Source organism: Barbatula barbatula, assembly GCF_947034865.1.
Source record: "Barbatula barbatula genome assembly, chromosome: 2".
NCBI classification, from domain to species: Eukaryota; Metazoa; Chordata; class Actinopteri; order Cypriniformes; family Nemacheilidae; genus Barbatula; species Barbatula barbatula.
The window spans coordinates 25762517-25785532 of record NC_136767.1 but is presented as its reverse complement, the minus strand read 5'-3'; the positions used below and the strand labels follow the sequence as shown (position 1 = coordinate 25785532).

General features: G+C 38.8%; 1 protein-coding gene across 1 annotated transcript in view; it reads left to right on the top strand.

Moving 5' to 3' along the window:
* Nucleotides 1-1040, top strand: part of LOC306902882 (2-hydroxyacyl-CoA lyase 2-like) — a gene marked incomplete at its 5' end in the record, with an annotated part of 55092 nt that extends 54052 nt beyond the window's left edge. Inside the window, 2 exons of the mRNA XM_079471762.1 lie at nt 201-306; nt 761-1040. Of these exons, the coding sequence (XP_079327888.1) occupies nt 201-306; nt 761-939 (285 nt within the window). The 3' untranslated portion in view covers nt 940-1040. The remainder of the gene's footprint in view (nt 1-200; nt 307-760) is intronic.
* Nucleotides 1041-23016: the final 21976 nt, after the last annotated feature.

Genomic DNA, 23016 nt, shown 5'->3' with positions numbered 1-23016 from the left:
AGGGTTTTGGATTACATTTGATTTATTTACAAATGAATTAAAAAATCATAACATTTTTAACCCTTTCCATATGCGATCAACAGCAGATGAAGCATGTTATGTGATTGTCCCCATAGACTTATATTGTAAGTGCATAATGCATAAATGCAGTATATAAGCCAGAACGATTGTAAATGAGCTGTTTTTTCACGTCATGTCAGACACCAGTGATCGCTCTGGTCGGAAATGATGCCTGCTGGAGTCAGATCTCCAGAGAACAAGTGCCTTTGCTCGGGAGCAATGTAGCCTGTGGTCTCGCCTTCACAGGTGAGATGGTTTACTCTAATAATATTTTCAAAATGTTGTCATAAATGTAGGATTTAGCACGAGTTTGAAGTTTACAGTACACCTCCCGAGTCTTCAAAAAAATATGTGGATCAAGATGTTTTTCAGAAAAAGGATATTGTTGCATATATGTTCTTTGACCTGTGATGTCATATTACTAACCAGGGAAATTATTTACTTGAATGTTGTTGTACCGTACAGTTCAACTACGTGTAAAATCGCTTTAAAAGAGAAGTCTGGGTCACAGTTATTTACCATTTTTGTTATTTAGTAATTTATTGTTGAGTCTTCCGTAGCACCTGTGACATTATAGGATTGCATAGTGTCCAGCAGTTGTACACTCAAGGAATACAGCAGCACTGACATTTGACTTTCTTCTATACTGTATTTGGATACAAAAGTATGAATTCGTTTTTTTCTTGTTTTCTGCTTGCAGATTATCACATCGTAGCTGATGGCTATGGGGGCAAGGGTTACCTGGTTGGGCGACAGGATGAGTCACAACTTGATGACATCATTAAAAAGGCACAGAAGGAAAGAAGAGAGCGAAAAGCCATTCTGTTAAACGTTCTGATTGGGAAAACCAACTTCAGGGAGGGCTCTATCTCCGTCTAAACAGCGACACTGTGCACGATCCTGCCTAGAAACCCAAAGTTCTCTTTTATGTTTTACATTTCAATTTTATGTTTTAATTTTAAAGCCTAATTAATTTATATGCGGTGCACATTTCAGTACATTTACAGACTGACTTGTTAAAACAAAAAGAAGTTAAGTTATTGGAATGGAAGCAGAGTATCAAATGTGTGCAACAACATACCAGATTGCAGCGGTGTTGTAACTAGGACAGTTTTTAAAGTTAAACTGGGTGAAACTCAGAAAAAGGACATGTTGTGGTCATCTTTCTCTCCACCAGAAATAAGACAATATTTCGCTCAAAGAGAGCTGATGTTTAATACATTTTTACATTGTGACATTATTTTATAAGTAAGCACATACATTTACCCAATGTCTCAGTGTTGTATTGGGGAAATAAGGCTTATTTTTTTCTTGTAATACTTAATTTGACAAGTACCATGTTGTAGAATTTGTTGTACTGGCTTTAATTTATGCTTATTTTATTTATATTACGTACTGTATTACAGTATGAGAATCACCATTTAGAATAATGAGAATTATTGAAACCTCCTATACAGGACCCATAACAATGAATTTTTTTTATTAATGTACTTAAAGTAGGTCACAATGTCACAATCGCAAAAATTATTTATTTAAGAAAAATATAAGTTGTATACGGTGGCCTGGACATGTTTTTTTTCTTGAAGTTCACCCATTTCCTTAAGGAGCAGCAGTGCCTTAGTGTGTCGCTTTTCGAAGATCAGAAATGTTGTGGTCCTTTCAATATTTATTTCATGTTTTCCAAGCACATTAATATATGACAATGAAGGACTGATCTGTGTGTTAGTGTGGCTGCTTGTGTGATATATGCAATAGTGTTGAATCTTTTTCATTCAACGGTGTGCCTGAAACTGAAGACCATGACTTTGCAGTTACAGTTATTGTGCATGCTTACTGTATGACGGAATCAGTGGATCATCAAATTGAAGTTTAGAAACATGTTAGTTTTAATCTAAGTATTACCGTAAAATATATTTATAAGAACCTCTGGAAATAAGTAGTCTGTATTTTTTCAATCTGAGACCTTTCTATATCACAGTTCTTTTCCTCAGGTTTGTGATTCACAGAATCATTTAGGTATTGTCATATAATTCATCAAGATGTTTTGATTGCAATAAAATCACGAAAGACTCATAAACATCATTGAGAACAGCATCTTATTTCACGCCTTCTGATATTCAGAAGCTTCTGGGGCTTGTGAGTGGGCTCCCAGTGGAGAAGATGATTCTGGTAAAGGTTGCTGGACAACCTGGTCTCCTTGGTCCGGCCTCAAGCTGAGTCTCTGGAGCATTTGAAGAAGCCGCTTTAGGACCAAAGGCCTTAACCAGGATCGCTTTAAAGCTGATTTAGGTCATAACCACCAAATGTGGATTTATAATCCCGCTTACTTTCTCCTTCCTCCATAGCATTACACTACTGCAAAGGTATTTTCATCTTCAAATAATGTCAAATTAAAAGATAAGATGGCCAAAACTGTGACTTGAGCACTAAAGGGCAAACCACTAAATGTTTCCATATGTTAACACTAGTATTGACAAGAACCAACGAAGCCCAAAAAATCAGAGACAAGTGTGTGAACGTTTCTTAGTTTTAATTAATAAGCACTCCATCTTCTTCACACTTGATCTTCATTTTCATCCTCCGCAGCACCTTCTGTAAAGCACACAAACAAAACACTTTAGCAGAGAGTTAATGCATACATAATACACCAACATAAGCTGAACTTCTGAGCTTTGTTTTGAGCATTGCTAAATGGACTGTAACGTCACTCGCATTGTTTTTTCAGCATAAAGACTTTTTTTAAAGCCACTACACCCAGTCTGACTGCTTTGAAAAGGCTTCGTACGCTCGATATCTGAAAGGTGCTGATGAGCCGCTTCCCGCAGATCAGCGATCACATCAGGAAAGCTCCTCTCAAGTTCCTGCAGCTTGTCCACAGACAAGGAAAAAAGTGTGCAGGAACTTAAGGCACGAAGTTGAGCAGGCTGCTGTCCTCCCAAGAGCAAACTGATCTCTGCAAAGACATAACAGAGAAATCCAAATAGAAAAAACATTCAATATATAAGCAAGAAACTTAACTACAAGCCAAATACGTCATAACACTTTAATAGAGTACGGCATTTCTCCATCAAATGATGAAAACAAGTAGATCTACAGTAAGTCAACATAAAAAGTAGACTGGCGGTACAGTATATACTGTATGTATATTTTCTTTTAAATATACCAATGGCACACTTAAAGGTTTTTCGGTCGTTTTCCAAGTTGTCCGAATTATGTCTGAATTCTTTCACACATTCTACCAGCTTCCTGTCAAAAGTAGGAAGTTCTTGGTAAAAATGATATGATGTGTGTCTCTGTAAAGTTCAAACTGAATTAAAGCAAGTTTCTCATACACCACCTCCAAAGTACTCTCCAGACAAGAGCTCCTGCTGGAAAGACTTGATCTCCTCGTGTACCCGTCCACGCTCGATGAAGAACATCCTGTCAGCAGGACCGTTCCGTTGGATGATGATGTCGCCTGTCTGGAAGATTTCGCACTCCAGCTTCATCAGAACGGCCTCGATCAGCGTGACATCGCCACTAGCAAACAGCCATCCCTTCATCAAGTTTGGGCACATGACTTTCATAACATCCTACAGTACGAAACATGAATGTCTTTTAGCTTTGAGCTCATGAATATGCTAATTTGCTCCTACACATGAACAAAATAAACGTTTAGAAGGTATACACATTTACACTCTTTTGATCGGTCAGTGACAACATTTGACAAAATGGTATAACTGCACACATCAGTTCATATTTTAAAAAATCTAACTTTCTCAATTTGACAAACCTTTTTTAGCGATTCTTGCAGGAGGCCAAGACAGCTCCTTTTCTGTTGCCATCTGTAGCCTGCAATGGCACGCTTGCGCAATGCCTTGGGCAGATGTTCGAAGTTTTTCAGCTACAGATGTAACATATCAAATATGCCATTATATTATCTGACGTACCTTCAGTTCATTTAATAAAAATGAGCAAATGTTACAAAAGAGCACCTCTTTTACGTTCGCATTGCTAGCTGCAAATGTTGCTATCTGCCATGCAACAAGTGCAATAAACATCGATCGGCCAATCACAATACTTATGATGGCGGCCCATTGTTCTTCGATACCTACAAATCAGAGAAACACATCCATGCAAACGCCATTATTGCATCTTTTTACATCCTTTTTGAGTGCTGCTTGCTTTTACTAGGTTGTGGTAAGTTTTATTGTTAAGGATTTGGTCAAAGCCCTGAGTTCGTCCAAATGCAAGCATCGCTGAATTTAAGTATTTCGAATGCATGTTGGAAGTGTGACGTACGTGTCGGAGGGTCAGAAGCTCCACATAGTGTCCCGGTCATTTGGCAGAATGCACGAAAGAAAGAAGATGAGTACTTCTCTCCAATTGAGGCATTCTACGTAATGTGTCAAAAAAAGAATAAAACAGGCATTCAATTCACGTGACTTCTCACCATATTAAAAAACATGTACCATTTACCAGGAGGTGTTCTTGTGTGACCCAGCTATCAGGTGGAAATTCACCCAGCCCGGAGAGGAAAAACTGGATGCAGGCGTTCCAGTGCATAATAAGAAACAGCACCACTGCAACAAACAAGGTTCTAAAGAGTCTTCTCACTGCTACAAGCTGGATGTGTAAATCCTACAAGCACGTACGAAAACACCATGCAACCATTACAATCACACTCCATACAACAACAAAAATGTCTACTTTTGTATGCAAGAAACTGGCTATTCCTTACTTCTTCAAGTTCCAAGAAAAACCTGGTGAGTTTCGGGACACGGAGCAGACGTATCATGCTCAGAATCCTCACAAACATGAGGATCCTCATGATCTTTGAGGCCACCAGCGAGCTCGTGTCAACGTGATAGTTTTCCTGAAACAAATCAAATATGGTTTTATAGTAAGACGTCGAATAGTTGATATCATCAATGTGACTGATATTAATAAGGCAGAATAAGCAAACTCACCAAAATTATGATGAAGACATCCGCCGGAAACGCAGCCAGCAGGTCTGGAACAAACCACGAGCTTAGATAGTCTTTCTTTATCAGCTGAGGATCAAGAACGAGCACCTAGACGGAACAAAAAAGTGCGGACTGAAAATCTGTTTTGAATATAAAAACATAGACAGGTGCAGCTAAGTAAGATAATCATATTTACGTTGTTGTCATCAGTTAAACTGGACTATTTCTAAAAATGTGTGATTGGCATTATTAAGGCGTTCATCAGTAATCTGGCTAATGCAAAGGTTTAGTTTTCATTTCGTTTCTTGTTTTTCACCCAGAACGCTGTTACGGCTGGTTTCCTACCTGACCATGTTCCTTGAAGAATCCCATTCGAAAGTTTATCAAGATGTCAAAACAGAACACTATGTCTGAGATGACATTTAAAGATAACCAAATCTTGTGTGAGCTTTTGTGGATATCCTCAGAAAAGGCCATGTCCAAAGGGATGGCAAACAAGTTGAAAGATGTAAGGATGATCATGAACAGCAGGTATACATTTCTGCGGAAAAAAAAAGGCTTTGAAACACAAAATCTATTGTATGTTGCTTGGTTAGCTAATTCACTCAAAGTCCCACCGCATTCAATAATGTGTCGTTGTGTCACTCATCTTTTAGCACTGAAATAGCATCTGTAAAAGGTTTTTTCCTGTGATTATGATTTATTCATGCCTTAAAAAGGCTGAAATGTAACATTTGTACTGTATACATAGATGCTTCATTTGACGTGTGAGCAGCGTGTGCTGGTGTTGCAGAAGCAGAGCTGAAACATCAGTGATGGTTATATACTGTATGTAGTATATGCACCATCCACATCTATGCCTCACATGAAGTTGTAAACAGAGGCAGTTTCAAACAGCATTTTATTAAACCGTCTTTGGTAAATATATGGAGAAAATACTCTACAATGGATTCAATTATTGAAATTGCACACGGTTTATCTTAAAGCGTATATAAAAACACGATAATCGATTAATCGATTGTTCAAAAGAGGGAGTTTAACTCAAATTAAATTCCTTTATGATTTTGTTTTCACATTTTCCTTCATATGCAAAGATATTTCTAGTAACAGAAAGTCCAGGGCCCTTTTCCAGTGGAAGGAATGAATGCCTTTCATGATTTAACCTCCTCAAATAAGCATTAATACAAATGATTTGTACCCCGACCCCCAAAAACACAAGATTTTGGTTAAATGTGGTGGTGCATTATTAATAAAATGAGATTTTTCCGGTTACCTGGCCCGACTCCGCGGATGTATAATACAAGTCTCTTTGTCAGACGGTTCTCTGTATTTCAATGGCATCCTTCCTGTAAACAAGTTTCAGCGAAAGGTGAAAGACGAACTCTTCTGATGCTGGTCGTGAAGCGAAGTGTACAGTTGACCGTTGCTTCCGTTGTTTTTTAAATTGCATCGAGTGATTTTGAATGATGCAGATCATCGTCATATTCATGCCGCTCCACCAGCAGCGGCTCGCCCATAGAGGGCGCTGGGGTGCCGACCTCCCTTACAGTTTTTTATTTGTATTTAAAAAAAAAAATCTTTTAATAATCTCTCATTTTGAAAAATAATCTGTGTTAATTACATGATATTAATGGTTTTACTCTAGAATGTGTTTAGAACTCTCCAGAATGATATTTGGATGTTGGTGTAGTAGTAGTAGCCAATAGGCTGTCTTCCCTGGGCTCCAGTTCGCTCAGCCCTACAGTGCTGGAATTTAAGCCAATGGTTCCCCGGTTGCTACGCAAAAAAGTTTATATTTCGCCAATCATCGTCGTGTAATTTTAAGGTTTAGGGGCTCTGAAAATATCGCCTGTAGTACCAAGATTAGTGATGGGCGATACCACATTTTTTTGATGCGATACGATACCGATATTTTTTCTTTAAATTTAAGCGATACTGATACCGATACCGATACTGCTATCATTTTTAAAGTGTATGAGAATTTTTCATTTTTATAATAGAATATAATTACAATTAAAGACAAATTACGACTTGTACTGGCCATTAATAACATATTTATTATAAAAGGTTAATTTAACAAAAAATTTAAACGTTTAAACCACATTCTTCCAAAAATTATGATGAAATAACGTAAATCCTAAAAACATCAACTGTGCATTTTTTCACTGTCATTTTAAACAGGCCATTTTTCTTGAACTGTGTAACGGTCACCAGCTGGAGTGCCCTTGAAAACCACCAGAGGGCACTCCACATCAAACTTATCATTCACTCACAGACTACATTTCCCATAACGCACTACCCGGACTCATCAGCACTGATTTCACACACACCTGCATATCATTCACATTCACTCTATATATACCATGTGCACTTATTCACTCACTGCGAAGTCTTGTTAGCCTGTCTGCATTTCTGAGCGTTACCTGTGTCTATTCCCTGTCTTCTGGATTTGTGCCTTGTTCCCTGATTACCCTTTTGCCTCTGGTCCCTGCTTGTTTTGGTTTGTCTCTTTGTTTGGTTTGTTGCTTTGTTTGAACTGCCTGCCTGTGTATGACCCCTGCCCGTTATTTGGATTACGCCTTCGGATTACCCCCTAATAAAGCTGCAAGTGGATCTCACCTCTAAGTCTCGGAGCAGTTTCATGACAAACTGTTACACTTACTGTACAGAACTATTACTGAACTGTACTGAAGTTTCCTATCGCAAACTTTCATTTGTGTGCGCGCACAAACACACTTATTTTTATTTGCCTATTTGTACCAAGTGACAAGGGATTACACGTAATAGGTTAACTAATGACCAGCTCTTTGTACCTGGATACTTTTTGCCTCCCTGGAAAGTCTCCTGTAACGTCTTTTGTCGGACAGATGAAGACTGGGCAGAGGAAGACTGGGCACGGGCAGCTTGGTTTCGTTCAACCTCTTTATAAGTTTCAGGGTGTGTCGTTTGTAAATGTTTAAAAAGGTTGCTAGTATTATTGCTGTGTGCCACTTTTTTATCACATATATTGCATCGTGCAATATTGTAGAAAAATAGCACCACACCACGCTACTTTTCCTCTCTGCCATCGTGCCGCTCTGTTTAAAATGAATGCGTCGTCCACGTGACCACACAACTCGCGCTGCACCATCAAAATACACCCGCAGTGCATGCGGGTATGACATCAATTACGTATGGGTAAAGTCCACTACGTCATCGCGCTACAGACTGCACGCACGCACGCACAGCCGGCTGGAAAGTTTTAACATTATAAACACCGTCACCGATTGACATAAACACTGCACAGCTTTGATAACATTTAGTCATGCCTTAATTAAGATATCGATACTTTATATGAAATATCGATACCTAAACAGTAGCTTTCGAGTATCGATATATCGATACTATAGCATCGATGTGCACATCCCTAACCAAGATTAGAGCAGTGCACCACTTTTTACCTTTTACCTCAGAGCGGAGTGCGAGTGCAGTATGGCGGCGCCGGCGACGTTGAATATCAATAATGTAGTCGTGGGAGTTAATCTTGCCCCAAATTCAGTAAAATCTCTACACCTGTATCCATTCGAAAGAAGAACATTAGCGGAAAAACTAATTGTAAAAGAACTCGGACCAGACAAGCCAGAAGTGAATATAACGCAAAAGGCGCGAGAAAAGGAGAAAACCTACAAGAGAACCTTTTCCCGAGGTTGGTTCGATCGAAAGGTTTGGCTTACTAGCTGTGGTTACGCCAATGCAATCTTTTGCTTCCCTTGCTTACTGTTTAAAACAAGTGCTTGTGATAGCTGGTGGACACAGACAGGGGTGACAGACCTGAAACATATGTCAGAACGCATTAAGAAACATGAACGGGCAAGAGTGCATATGGACAACTCTGTGAAGCTAGCCATGCTAGGCCGAATTAGTATAGCCACACAGCTAGATGAGGGACACCGCATTGCCATAAGAAGGCACAACGAGGAGGTGGACAGGAATCGGCATATTTTGTCAAAGATCATTGATGCCGTGAAATGTTGTGGTGCCTTTGAACTTGCTTTGCGTGGTCACGATGAGAGTGACGCATCAGAAAACCCTGGCATTTTCCTGGGTCTAATTGATCTTATGGCCTCAATCGACTGTGAGTTGGAGGTGCACCTGGAGAACGCCACTGTTTTTAAAGGCACTTCGAAGACCGTGCAAAATGAACTGTTAGACTGCGCATGTTGTCAGTTCTCAGAGACCGCATTCTGGAAGAGGTGAAACAGTTGGACTATATTGCCATTCAGGCAGACGAGACAACCGACATCTGCACTCATTGTCAGCTTGTGCTTGTGCTACGGTACATAGATGGCCACAACAACATTCAACAACGTTTTTTTGAGTTTATCGCGCTTCCAAATGCGACTGCTGATACGATTGCCACTGCATTATTGGAAAGGCTGAGCACCATCCTTCCTGCGGGACAAGAGAGAAAATTAATTGCCCAGGCCTATGATGGTGCCGCAGTGATGAGGGGTGCTACAGGTGGAGTGCAGCGTATAGTGCAAGACGTCTACGGGAGTGCATACTACGTTCACTGTTATGCGCATCAGTTGAACCTCATTATGCAGCAGGCAACATCCCAAAGATCGGGCAGTTTTTTTCAGACATTGGGGGGTTTTCTACATTTTTTTCCAAGTCATTCAAACGAACGGCAGTGCTGGATGAAGTGGTGGCACACAGACTTCCAGGTGCTTCAACAACGCGATGGAACTTCCACAGTCGTGCTGTTAACACAGTTTACGAGCACAAAGATGAACTGGTTAAGTGCTTCCAAACCATTCGAGACAGAGGAGACTTTGATGCCATATCGAAGAGAGAGGCCGGGGGTTGTATGAGAATGTTGGAAGATGAGGTTTTCTGTTTCATCCTGGCGTTATTCCACAAAATCATGCCACATGTAGACATGCTGTTTAACCATCTGCAGAAGAGGAACATAGACTCTGTCTTCATCGCAGGGATCACCCAGAGGTTCACTCACAGCATACAGGTGATCAGGTAGGCTATGATTTTGCATATTGGCTAAAAACATGCTTATGCAGCCTAAACAATAAAAACATAAATCCACATGGCTTAGCACAACAGAACCTATCATAAATATTACAATTTCGCCACCATGTTAGACTAGTGAATTTATTTGTGATGAATCTAGATAACATTGACTAGGCCCAACACAACAATAGCACATATTTTAATACAGATTTATTAAAATTATGTTTATATCTCCAGCAAGTTGGTTTCTGATACAGTAATTTCAGGGTGGACAGTGACTTGTGAAACTTATTTTGGATCAGGGACTCCGTTCCTTCTCTAGTTGAGGATGAGGAGTATAGGGGACCCGTACAGGAACCACCCCCGAAGAGACGGAGGGCAATGGGAGAAGAAACGCAACAGCATCTGGCAATAGAGGTAAGCAGTAATAGAAATTCTGTTTCTGTATTCTATAGCCTATATGTATTTGTGTTTGTTTGCACATTTTTGTATTCTGAATTGTCATTATTAGACATATCTATCTACTTTTTTTCACATTTGTGATTTTATTAATTAGTGCTATAGAGCGAGGATCCCCCCAGATGCCCACACACACACACAAACAGCCCCACCTAAAATATTTTTCACCAGCCGCCACTGGTTGAATGTTAAACTGTATATTACACTCCCAATATTTCTTTACCTTCCTGTACTTCATTCATCCACTCGTGTGCCATCATCTCCTGCAGATCTATTCTGCGCATTGGATTTTTCTTCAGGCACTTGGTGAGGAAATCACGGCACTCTGTGAAAGAATTTACAAAAGATCATTAGTTATGCGTCTCATGTTCTCTTCATGTGGCACATTAATGTTGTCATGTATGTTTCTCACCTCTGGATAAACTGGAGTCCAGGTCTAGTGTCTTGGTCTTTTTCCCCTTCTTGGTTTTATAGGGCTCGTGCCCATGCATCATTTCATAGGCCAGTTTGCCAAGACACCAAACTGTTAATGTTTCTGCATCGAGTCTCTCGGCCTCCATGTGGCCGAGCTCGATGTCTCGACCTGTTAACATAGTTAAGAGATTTTCACAGTTTAGCCCGACAGCCAACAGTGAGATATCAGTCTCTTGTTGGATTAGAGAATATCTATTGGATATGTCATGGCACCCAACCCACAGTCAATTCCAACAGTGTTATTGTTGCAGCACTAAGCTTGGATGTGATGTACATGATGTTCAAAACTTTGTTTCACACTTACCCTTGAATGCGCGGATTTCTTCGAGGGAGGGGAGGAATTCCTTACGGCCAAAGAGGTTTAATTTGAGCAGCTTTGTCCTCTTGTCTATATAGAATTTTCTGGACCAGATCTGCTGGTGAAAAACGCTGTGGTCCAGGGTGTGTTTTACACCTACAGCTGCCTGCTTTAATAAGAGACGTGCTTCCGCTTCATGCAGAAATCCCCCGCTGTTCTTTAGGTGTTTCTTCAAGCTCGTGGATGGATTTTCATACACCAGGATGATTTTCCTTTTCTCCTCGAACCAGCGATGCAACGGTTGAACGTGCTGTCACACACCATTTGTCACCAGTAGAGATCTCGTCTCGAGCGCTGCTAAGAACTGAAGAGTCGAAGCTCAGCGCGTCTATATAAATGCCTCTGATGACGTCATAACGAAATGTAACAAGCGCGAGTCACGAGCTCTTAAAGAAACAGGGGTTGTTTTTTTCATAGACGCTGTAAAACTAAGTGTTTATTTTTATGGTTTTCGAGTTATGATGTTTTAGTTCACGTTTGCTATTATGATGTGGAATTACTTTACCCGCACGAAGGCTTATGAAGCGACAAACGGGTGACAGCTGGTAACTATGGTAACGTTGGTCGGCTAATAATATACTAGTTTATGGTAAATCCTTAGAGAGCAAAAATGTGTTTTATGTGCAATATATGTATCTACGATGAGTTTGGTTTCATAATGAGAAAACTCATTGTTTTTCATTATTGTTGTGTTTTTGTTGGCTGAATTTCTTTAGTTATTATGGCTTAACAAACCAACTGCAGTTTGATTGATATTCATTGGAATGCACAATAATAAAAAAATACATGTTTGAAATTTGTGAATGAAAGTTATGAATGAAACTCTTCATATATTAAACATATTTAGTTACATTTTTGTATTTTTAATTTTATGCATACGGTTCTCTCATATATGTTTCCTGTAAATCTGCTTCTCAACAATATAATAAATAAATATAACAAATTGAAAATGTCTTTAAACACAGTTTGGATGTATGTTATCACTCCCGGACACAGATGGCTGTTAAACACATATTTGTTTTAATTTAACTCATTGGATTGAACTTGTACAGTGTGATTTCTTTACAACAGTTATTCACTAAATGGCTAAATTTAGCCCCTTTGTTACAGAACAAATAACTATAGATCACATTTATGGGCTTTTAATAAAAGTTCTCCATCAACACCATGGAAATAACAAAAATGACCCATCAGGCAATGCAAAGCGGTTCTCAAGTTTAAAGTGTTTCAAAAGCCATGTTGTATCTCAACAAATCCCTTTCTCATTGTTCAGGATCAAGCTATTGTACCATCGAACATGTGACGTAGTTACAAAAAAGTGAAACCGTGTATTCTGTAAAAAAGGAAAATGATGGCACTTATTCATTCTGACCATTTAATGCTGTTCCAAAAACCACAAGTCCAAGAATCCAATAAAACATCATTACACAGATATCTGTGGATTACATCAGACAGAAAAGCAGTGTTCTCATTGTTGCCGTGTTGTGAATTATCCGTGTCGTGCCATATCGTGGCAGAAAAAGTTGTTGTTTCCGGTGCAGAAGAGACCAGACATAGCGTGTGAGTTTAGAAACATTACAAACGTCTCGCTAGTTTTTGAGGTTATTTCACAGAAGAGTGCAAAAGAGACACAAGTGCGTGTTCTGTACCAGCTTTACCTACAAACACTCATGACATGACAATCAAAACACACAGAATCTGATTCATCACTGATTTTCACAATCTATACTCAATATCACTGTTCTGTCATCAAATCACGAAGAAATAACTCCGATGGAAGCTGAGATGTGCATGAACTGAGAGCAACTCCTAGATTCAGATTGGCCCACATTAGACTCTTTTCTTCAAAGTCATCTTGTCTCCTGATGAAAGTGTTATCTCTGTCCGTCTCTTATCTCATTCAACACTAGACAAACTCATTCCTGTCTCAAACTCTCACAGCAGATATTATAAAGCCTCGGGCGAGAAGTCCTGAGGTTCACCATGTTCAACGGCGAACAGACTTGGCATGTCACTCCTGAAAAGGTAAAGCAAAAGTTTAAACCAGTAGATGTTTCCTATCAAATGAGAAATATCTACTGCGGAGGAGAACCCATCCCACACAGGACATCTGAACAAGATAAAGGCTAAAAGATTACATTTGATTATTGAAGTCAAAGGCTATGGACCAGAATTCCTACCTGTAGTCATATCGGCACGCTAAAAGACCTGCACCCTGCCATTACCATCACTATAATCATTTATACTGTTCACTTCACCGTGCTTCAAATAACACTGTACATGAAGTACATCAGCAACTTTAAAACTGTTACTTGAGTCCTTTTCCCATAAAGGCATATTCACTTTCCTCGTGTTGGATACGTCATACTACGCTGACTTACAATCTGACAGTCTCACAGCAATAAATCCTGAAATGCTCTCTGATGGTCATGATAATAGTGTTGTTTACAGTCAAAGAAACGCATTTAATTTACAATCGTGCATCATCCACAATACTTCTGCGGGAGAAAAGAATCCAAAATGCAACTAAATCCACTAAAAGAGGTCAACAAATCAATATCCTCTCAGAGCCGTGTGTGTTTAGATCAATGGGTCACATCTGTTCTCTAAATATGATGGTTGAACAAACAGAATGACTGAACACAAACATGAGCTGCATTTCTCCTTCAATCCACAATCATTTTGATGACGTGTTATCACTAAAGGTCATTCCACTTAAAGAGATGAAGTTGCTTTTAATAGAACAAGTTTTTCTTTACCGTTTTGAAATATACTTTATTATTAAAAACGCAAAGCCCCCTCCAACCAAAAAACAGCTTCTTCATTCCTATAGAGCATTTCACAAGACGTAAACAACACTAGTACCAAAGCACTTCCTGTTTCCGTTGTTTAGATGTTTTATTTCACATACAGATCATTAAGTCGTATACCGTATACAATTTGATTCAGTTTTCTGTAAAACAAAAACAACTTTACATAATTTCTTTTGGGGTGTTTTTCCTCAGGTTTCCTAACATTGAGTCTATTTTCAGAATTGTCCTGTGTCGTGTGTGTGTGTGTGTGTGTGTTGACTTGGTTATAGATGGTGATAGATGTGAACACATGGTTAGGAAACATGTAATGTGTTCTGACACAAAGAACAAGAGAACCAAAGTCTAACACACACAATCATATAGATACACATGACAAACCTTACCTTAAAATAATATATCTTAAAATATACCAGAGCCATTGATTTGTTACAAGATGCACACTTGAAAAGTTTTTGTAAAACAGTCTAGATTGAACGAAGGCTATTCCCAATATGAGATAAATTTTGGGGGGAACTGTGTCCAGTGTTTTGTCCATTAGGGGCTTCTAAAACAAAATGATAAAACGGTCAGTTCTGGTCCTTTATTCTGATTGGCTGAGCAGAGTGTTATGAGCTGTTATAAAATATCCAGATTAATAAATGCTGGCTGCATTACATAGCCTAAATATCACTTATTTACTTTATTTCATGAAACCTTGCTAAGCATATGGAATAACCGCTTCTTTGCAATAAGCCCTAAGAAGCAGTGGGCTACAAGTGTATTTATAACAGCTAAGAGTGTTTTAGGCCCTGTTAAAAAAACAGGTGGAAGATGTGAGGCTTTAGTTAACTGGAGAGAATCGCTGGTTTGGTACTAAAAAAGTTTATTAATAAATATGATCATCATTTATTGTGTTATTAATAGAAACCCATACAATAATCCGCCCGCACCTGCAGAGTGTTGCTAAGGCGTTGCTAAGGTGTTCTGGGAGGATGTTATCTGACCCGGGTCATACTAAAGTCTCTGCAATCGGCTAAGTATCTGTAATGTCTCTTATAATGGCCACTTTCAGTTTAACCAGACACACTTTTGACGTTAAGCGATGAAGCTCAAATTGGTCGCGCATGCGCATATTCAAACATGGCGCCGAAAATCACGTGACCGACGCCATTGACGTTTCTTCCGACATCAAAATAAAGGTTAAAGAAAATAAAGCGTTTAAAGTTAAGTTAAAAAAATCAATACAGACAAACAAAAATAATAATAACAATTTATAATGTTTGTGTCACCAGTATCGAGTACATAACAGAAGAATGGGATGAGCATGTTTATGAGCCTTTGCTATTTCGCCGAATTTACCTAATAAGTATTTACATGTTTTATGTATTTAGTTTTATAAACTATGTTTTTTATTCAAACATATTTAGTGACACATTCAAATCTAAACGTATAATTAAACAATTAGATACATTATGAATGATCAAATAATTGATTTAATAATTAAGGTAAAATGTAAACCTTTAACTTTGTTCATTCGTGAGATCTGTGGGTTGTTTGTTGGTATTTTCATGAGTTTAATGGATGATGTATTAATATTCTTCAAACGCATTTCCATTAATGACCGGTGGATGGAGCTCTTCGTTTATATAAAGGATCCATATAATAGCGTTGAGTTTAAAAGCATATCAATGATCGACACCAGAATATAATAACATTCAACACCAAACAATAAACATCATTGAAACACTTTCTGACTCATACAAAGTGATATCAATGTGATTCCACAGGCATTATGGCTTTAATGTAAAGAGCAGACAGCAGGAGGCGGAGAAAGTGACACATTGAACAGAAGAGCAGAGATGAATCCAACATGAGGTCTTGTACATCCACCGAGATGATTTACTCTTGGACAAACATACTTATGTTCATCATCATCTTTCAACATGTTAAGAGATGTGATTCTTCAGGTCAGATGAATTTATTGCTGTTTTATATCATTTGTTTTTCTTATGTCCATTCTGCTTAAAAAATACTCATTTTAGTTCTTTTGTCAAGTTGCTTTTCTTCAAACTTTGTTTGTATTAATGTTTACATTCACACTAAATATGTAAAGCACCCAGGACTAGCGATGTAAAGCATTATTTATGTTACATATTTCGATGATGTTCTTGTAGATGACATCACTGTGCCGAACATCTTCAAACTTCGGGCTTTGGACATGTGGAGACTGGAGATGAAGACGAGTGAAGAACATAGAAATCAGACGTATAAAATACAAGTTGGTCGCACAAAAAACATGGAAACTATCGACAGAGTGAGTTTAACCGTCCCACTGCCTCCTGACACAGAGTTTTGTGTTTTTATTCGTATGGACAGTAATGATTTTCTGTGCATTGACAGATGTCATTGAATGCTGTTGCTGACACAGTGATCTGGACGTCACAGATACCGCTGAACTGCACAGATCATTCTGTGAGAATAAGACGCATCTCTGATAACTCAACACTTGGATCCTGGAGCGCATGGAAAACTCACTATGGTGGGGAATTTAAAATCAGTTTTCTGTGCTGATAATAATGTGCGTCACATCCCAGCTGAAAAAAATGTTCACAGTGAGAGCTGTATTGGTTTTAAAGGAAGCTTTAATGGTATCTGGGGGTCTCTACTGGTAGTGTGTTGTGTTCTATTGGTGGGATTTTATTGGGTGGATGAGAACCTATCAACACCATTGAATCCTACAGGAATAAAACACATATTACATTAAGAAATGTTGTTCTGGTTTTAATGGTAAACAACTGATGGTTCATAATGGTGTTTGAAATGGAATCCGTGTTAACTACATTTGATATGTTTTTGTATATATTGTATATAAATAATATATTTTTAGTATTATTAATACGCTTAAAAAAAGGTTGGGTTGTTTCAAACCGAGTTTGGGTCAAATACAGACATTTTCAATGTTCATTTTCTAATCTCTCTCACGTACCTTCTCTGGATCGGATCTGCCCGCTGCTACAAGATCTGTAGATTCTCTTCCACCAACACCTGACCGATCAGTTCTGACTTCAATCTCTTTTTTACTCTTTAAAACAAAAACAATAATACTTCTGTCTTTTCTCTGTATACTGTGGTAGGCGAGACCAGCTTTTATATTGCACTTGTGCTTTTTGTTTTCCTTATTTTGTTCCAATTGCTTCCGTTGTTTACCCGTCTGTAAGTCGCTTTGGATAAAAGCGTCGGCTAAATGTAAATGTCCATAAACCATATTTTACCCAAAGGGTTCAAACAAACCAGACTTTTTTAGCACTAAACCATATTTGACTTCTGATGTAACGTTGTAGGATATGAACTTCTTCTTTTTGTCATTTACATGGTTCATGTCTGTTGTGAGCCTCTCAACTGTCAGGGATGAATAAGCTTTTTTTGTCGACCCGCCTCACACAAAACTAAGCTGGTTGTCTTTTTAGATTGTTAGAATCACACAATGATCCCGTGAGCTATCAGATACACCTTGAGCTCCTAACAGGCCTATTGAGAGTCAGTTTAGTAAAACTTCAATAGTACTATTGAGCTCAGTTTGAGACATTATTGAGATCTCTTCTGATGGAGACATTTGTGAGATTTTCTCAGGAGAAACATATGAGATGCAGATGAGTTTTAAGCAACATTTTCCATTTGCTTTCCATTAAATCCTATTCACATCAATGAGAAAGAATTGAGATATTAAAAAGATGTGATGAGTTCATGTCTGTGGTTTATCCTACAGTAGTTCTTTTCTATTGGCTTGTGTTGTAGGGGATGAGAACTTGTCTCGAGATGTCAAGATGTATCCAAAGCACCAGGTGCTGAAAGAAGGATCCACTTTGCTGTTCTGCTGTGTTTATTCAGAAGATGCTCACATCACGGATATCTTTTTCAACAAAACCCAATACAAAGTCATCAACATAAGCTCACGGGTCAAAGCCATTCGAGTGGAAAACATCAACGCCACAAACCTGTACGGTGTCAGTTTTAACTGCAGTAAAGAGAGTTCTGGGGTCGCTTTGAACTTTGTCACCTGTAAGTACCTTTTTAAATAAATCATATAAAAATGATATTATTCCTCGTAAACGCCTAAATATATGTAGACACGTTAACATCTAACCATTACCTTTACAGTAAGAAAGGTTTTGTCTTCACTTTTTTTAACAACTGGTTTAATAATTTCTTATCTAATGCAACAGCATTCATGCGTTTTGAAGTGTCACTGAATGTGCAGTAACTTTTGTGCTCACTGCATTTACGAAGCACTTCACTTGACTTTTATTTCCTTCTTTAGTCCCTCCTGAGAAACCTCATCGTATTCGATGTGAGACCACAGACATGAGAAACATCACCTGCACATGGAAAGTAAGCAGAGCCCCAAACCTCGGCGGAAGCCGCAAAAGGAAGTACAGATTACTTATCAGGTGACTCAGATTTCATCACGGTTCACAAAAACACATTCTAGCAAAGACGAAACGCACCCTGATCCAGTTATCTGTTGTTTTTCATCATGATAGATATGAATCATTTAAAAGAGCGTGCAAGGCTGTAAAATGAATCATTTCGAGTTAGTCTTTTACATGTATGCACTTGGCAAACGCTTTTACCTAAAGTGACGACTGAGTAAGTTATATATTCATCAGTACGTGTGTGAATCAACCCCACAACCTTAATGCTGCTCGAGCTTCAGTCCAATAATGGTTATTATCTATGACTTTGTTTTTGTGAACAGGGACTCTGAGGTTGTCACGTGTAGTCTGGAGAACAGTCATCTTCTGGTCTCCTGCAGTTTTCCAGTCATCCAACAGCAGGTCACTTACAGCATCACTTTATGTGTCACAAACAGTTTGGGGCGAGAGAGTGAACACTACATATTCAACATCACAGACACAGGTGAATATGATTTTAACTTCATCCAAACTGTTCATGATCCGGCACTGATATTCTTATAAATTCATGAAATGTGGATATTGTGAAACACATCTGACCGGGGACGTGTTTGTATTTCCTTCAGTTTCTATGAGACTGTTTTTAGTAGAAAGCCGATCATTTGTTAAACCCACATCTGTCAGCTACCCGCCTACACTTCTGTAACATGTGTATGTAGGATAATATACGCACACTTTATACACTTTATACAAAGTCAACTGACCCATAACAGGGGACGGTTGCAACATTCATTAATATGTAATAAAACTATTGTATAACATCATTTTGATATTTCTTTATTTTATTTGTGAACAAACAGGGTCTTTAAAAAGTGAAACTGGCAAAATATTTTAAATAAAAGAACAAGATACTGAAAATGTACTGAAATACTTGTGCGCACTGAACTGAACTCTGTTTTTTTGTTCGTGTGTGAAGAGTTCAATTGACTCTATAAAGTAAAGAGTAACAAACCATGAGCATCATACACCAGCTCATTCCTGACCGGAGGAATAAACCATGCAGCAACCGTCCCTTGTCGTTTACATCACATTTACATTTATGCATTTGGCAGACGCTTTTATCCAAAGCCACTTACATTGCATGATACTATACATGTGTTTCTGAGGACGTGCAATCCGTGGGATGAACCCATGACCTTTAGCACCATCCTCTGACCTCTGAGATACAGGAAAGTCTCCCCGACATACACAATATAATATTATTCACAGTCACAGTGTATGTAAAATGTAAAAGAATGATGTTTTCACAGCTTTTCTCAGTTGAATGAATCTCCTCGTTTCTTATCAAGGAACATGTTTAGCTTGATAGTTTGAAAGAACGCAGGTTTCTATTCATATGAGAAGTATCAAAGGTATCAAAAAATATAATTTATGAATATAAATGTGTTCCAGTTTTTCCATTCCCTGAGCGTTCTGAAGTGACGGCCGGTGTGTTGGATGCTGTGATGGACTTACAGTTGAACGGAAGCTTTAAAGGTCTCTCCATTACTTGTCAGATTGAAGTGGAGCCAGGAGGGATGACACAGGTAAAACATCTCATCGTGTGTTGACCGTCATATCATTCTCATCAAAATTACGACAGGAAGCAGTTTCCTGTTCGGCTGAGCGTGTGAAACCTCTTGTGAAAACCAAACCTCAGAGCAAAAATGAACCTTTTTCCCCCGTTTGTTTTGTACGTCTCTAGTAACGTCCAGTGTCAGCGGTCCAATGATGTGTTCTTTGTTCTGTACCAACAGGAGTTACAGATGAAAGGTTCAGATTCGCTTCAGCATTTCACATTCGAGATACAGAAACTGCAGCCCAGCGTGAGATACAACGCTAGGGGTCGCTGCGCCACACAGGACAATGACTGGGGCCGATGGACACCTTCCAGAGCCTTTCTTACAGGTAGAAGTCATGAAGCACTGTTACTTAGGTCTGTAAAAATACACTCCGCTCACAATTCAATACAATATATAATACTAGAGTCACAATATGATAGAAACACACCACTTATAACAATTGTAAGATGCCCTGTAGAGACAAATATGAATGGAATTGACATTCAAACGACCAAAACATTATAAACACATTTGAAAAAGCAGAAATAAAAACATTATTAACACTGAGTCTCTATCATTTATAATATTGACTCGGCATTACTTTTATTACTGTTCATAAACGGATCAAAACCACTGATGTGTTAACTTGAACGACCCAAACAATATCCCAGATTGTGAAACCTTGACCCGACCTCCGACATGATGACCTCATCGCTTCAAGAACCAGCGCTGTATGTTTTACACAAGCATGTAAATCTAGTTTCTGGACAGGGCCTTTGGTGACGGTGGACGTGTGGAGGAAAATCAGAAACGGTCCGGTTCGCGACGTCACACTTCTCTGGCGCACTGTATGTTTCTGTTTCTTAACCTTTGAACCCAACATACACTGACATTATCACGCACTCAACTTCATGTTTCTCAGGTCCAAAGCAATCCAGAAGTGTATATTGAGGCCTATGAGGTTTGTGAAAACCACACAGATCCACAGAGCGATAAGTGCATCAATGTCACACAGACACGTGTGGATTTACCCGTTGATGTCCACGTGTGTGACCTCACGGTGCGGGCGGTCTCTCAGACGGGTTTATCTGTACCATCACAGATAACTATTCCTTCAGCGTATACAGGTAAACATACGTTTCTTTCTTTACGTTATCATACAGCGTTTAAGGTACAATCTGTAGTTCATTTTGTGCATCCCAAACATGCTGTTCCTGCAGAGGCTGTGATGAATGAGAAGAGGATTGTGGGTAACGCAGAGGGATTTCAGCTCTACTGGACGAGGAGATCGGCCTCCACGTGCGACTACATCGTAGAGTGGTGCATGCTGGGAGTCGCTTGCTCCTTACAGTGGAGAAAAGTCCCGGTTAACCAGACTTACTTATCACTCGAAGCAGGTTAGATGTGTTTTCATGTGATGTCTCATAGTACACATCCGTACGAACACCATCACGACACAAGTCACAACACAATCTCAACATTCTGTCAACGTCTACAGACATTTTTGTACCGTAAAATGACCGTAAATCTTTTGATTCTTCAAACTGTCTCCACCAAACTTGGCACCATCCATCTGCCCTTTCTAACTTTTGTTTTCTACCTGAGGTTTGTTTTTAGACTCCAATATACATTTGAAATCCTTTAAGATTTTTGTCTTTCCTCTGCCGCCATCAAATCTAAATTCTCCTTATTTAAACTTCACGCAAGAAAGACAAAATAAAAGTTTGGCATCACAACTACAAGTCATTGAAATCACATGTTAAATGTTTATTAATTTCCATGATTGTTCAAGATGACTGTACAATAAGATTGTTTTTCTAGAGTATTTCAGACCCGGTGTTAGATACGCTTTTACTGTCTACTGGTGTAACGCAGAAGGACACAGACCTCACGAGAAACTCATCGGATACTTGGAAGAACAAAGTAAGAAACACACACATCCTCCTTTTCCTGCTCTACACATTGTGTTAAGAAATGTCACTGAAACATTGCTCAACATGTGCGACCTCAGAGAAGCTTTTTATTTGGTGGCCAGAGAAAGTTCAGAGGTGTAAAATGAATGAAATCTGGATTTGGGTAAATCTGATGAGAAATGTTTAAGTTCATATTGAGATATTCAATAATAATGACTTTGGGTTACAGACTTGACAAATCTGAGCTCAGTTTGACATCTCTTCTCAAACTCTAATGACAGAGACATTCTGACTCTTTTTTTCAAGAGAAATATCTGAGACACAGATGAGACTTAACAAAAGTTTGCTCTCCATTTGATCTCAGGGATTTCTGCAGGAGAAATAAACGAGAGATTAATCTGTGATTTGTCTTTCTGACGGGTGAAGAGCCCACGCAGGGCCCCACACTGGACCCTCATCCAAGCGTAACGTGGTCTTCTGTGACTCTAAGATGGAGTTTCAATGAGGACGACCCGACTCACACCGCATTCATCACAGGATATGAGATTACAGTACATGATGAGTTAGATGGTGATATTTCCCGGAGTAAGTGTTCAAAATGACTCAACCAGTTTCTGTTATGTTCTTAGCTTTATAAACTGATCTATTATATATAGAAACTTTATAGGTAAGATTGATGCAACTGTGCTGTCAAAGTTGTTATATTACTGTTTTGTGTTATCGCAGGTTCTCACAGACAGATGATAAATAAACCCCACAGTAAATCTTTTACATTCAGTGATCTTAAGGAAGACCGGTCGTACACGTTTCATCTGTCTGCGTGTTCATCGGCGGGCTGTGGACCAGAGACCTCCACCACCATCACAACCAGAACAAACTGTGAGCTTAACCCCTGTAGAAAAATCACATTCAATCTGATGAACTGGTTTCAGATGAACACTTAAAGATTCTGTCTGGGTTTAAAATGTTTATAATGGTGACAGACTATATTGAG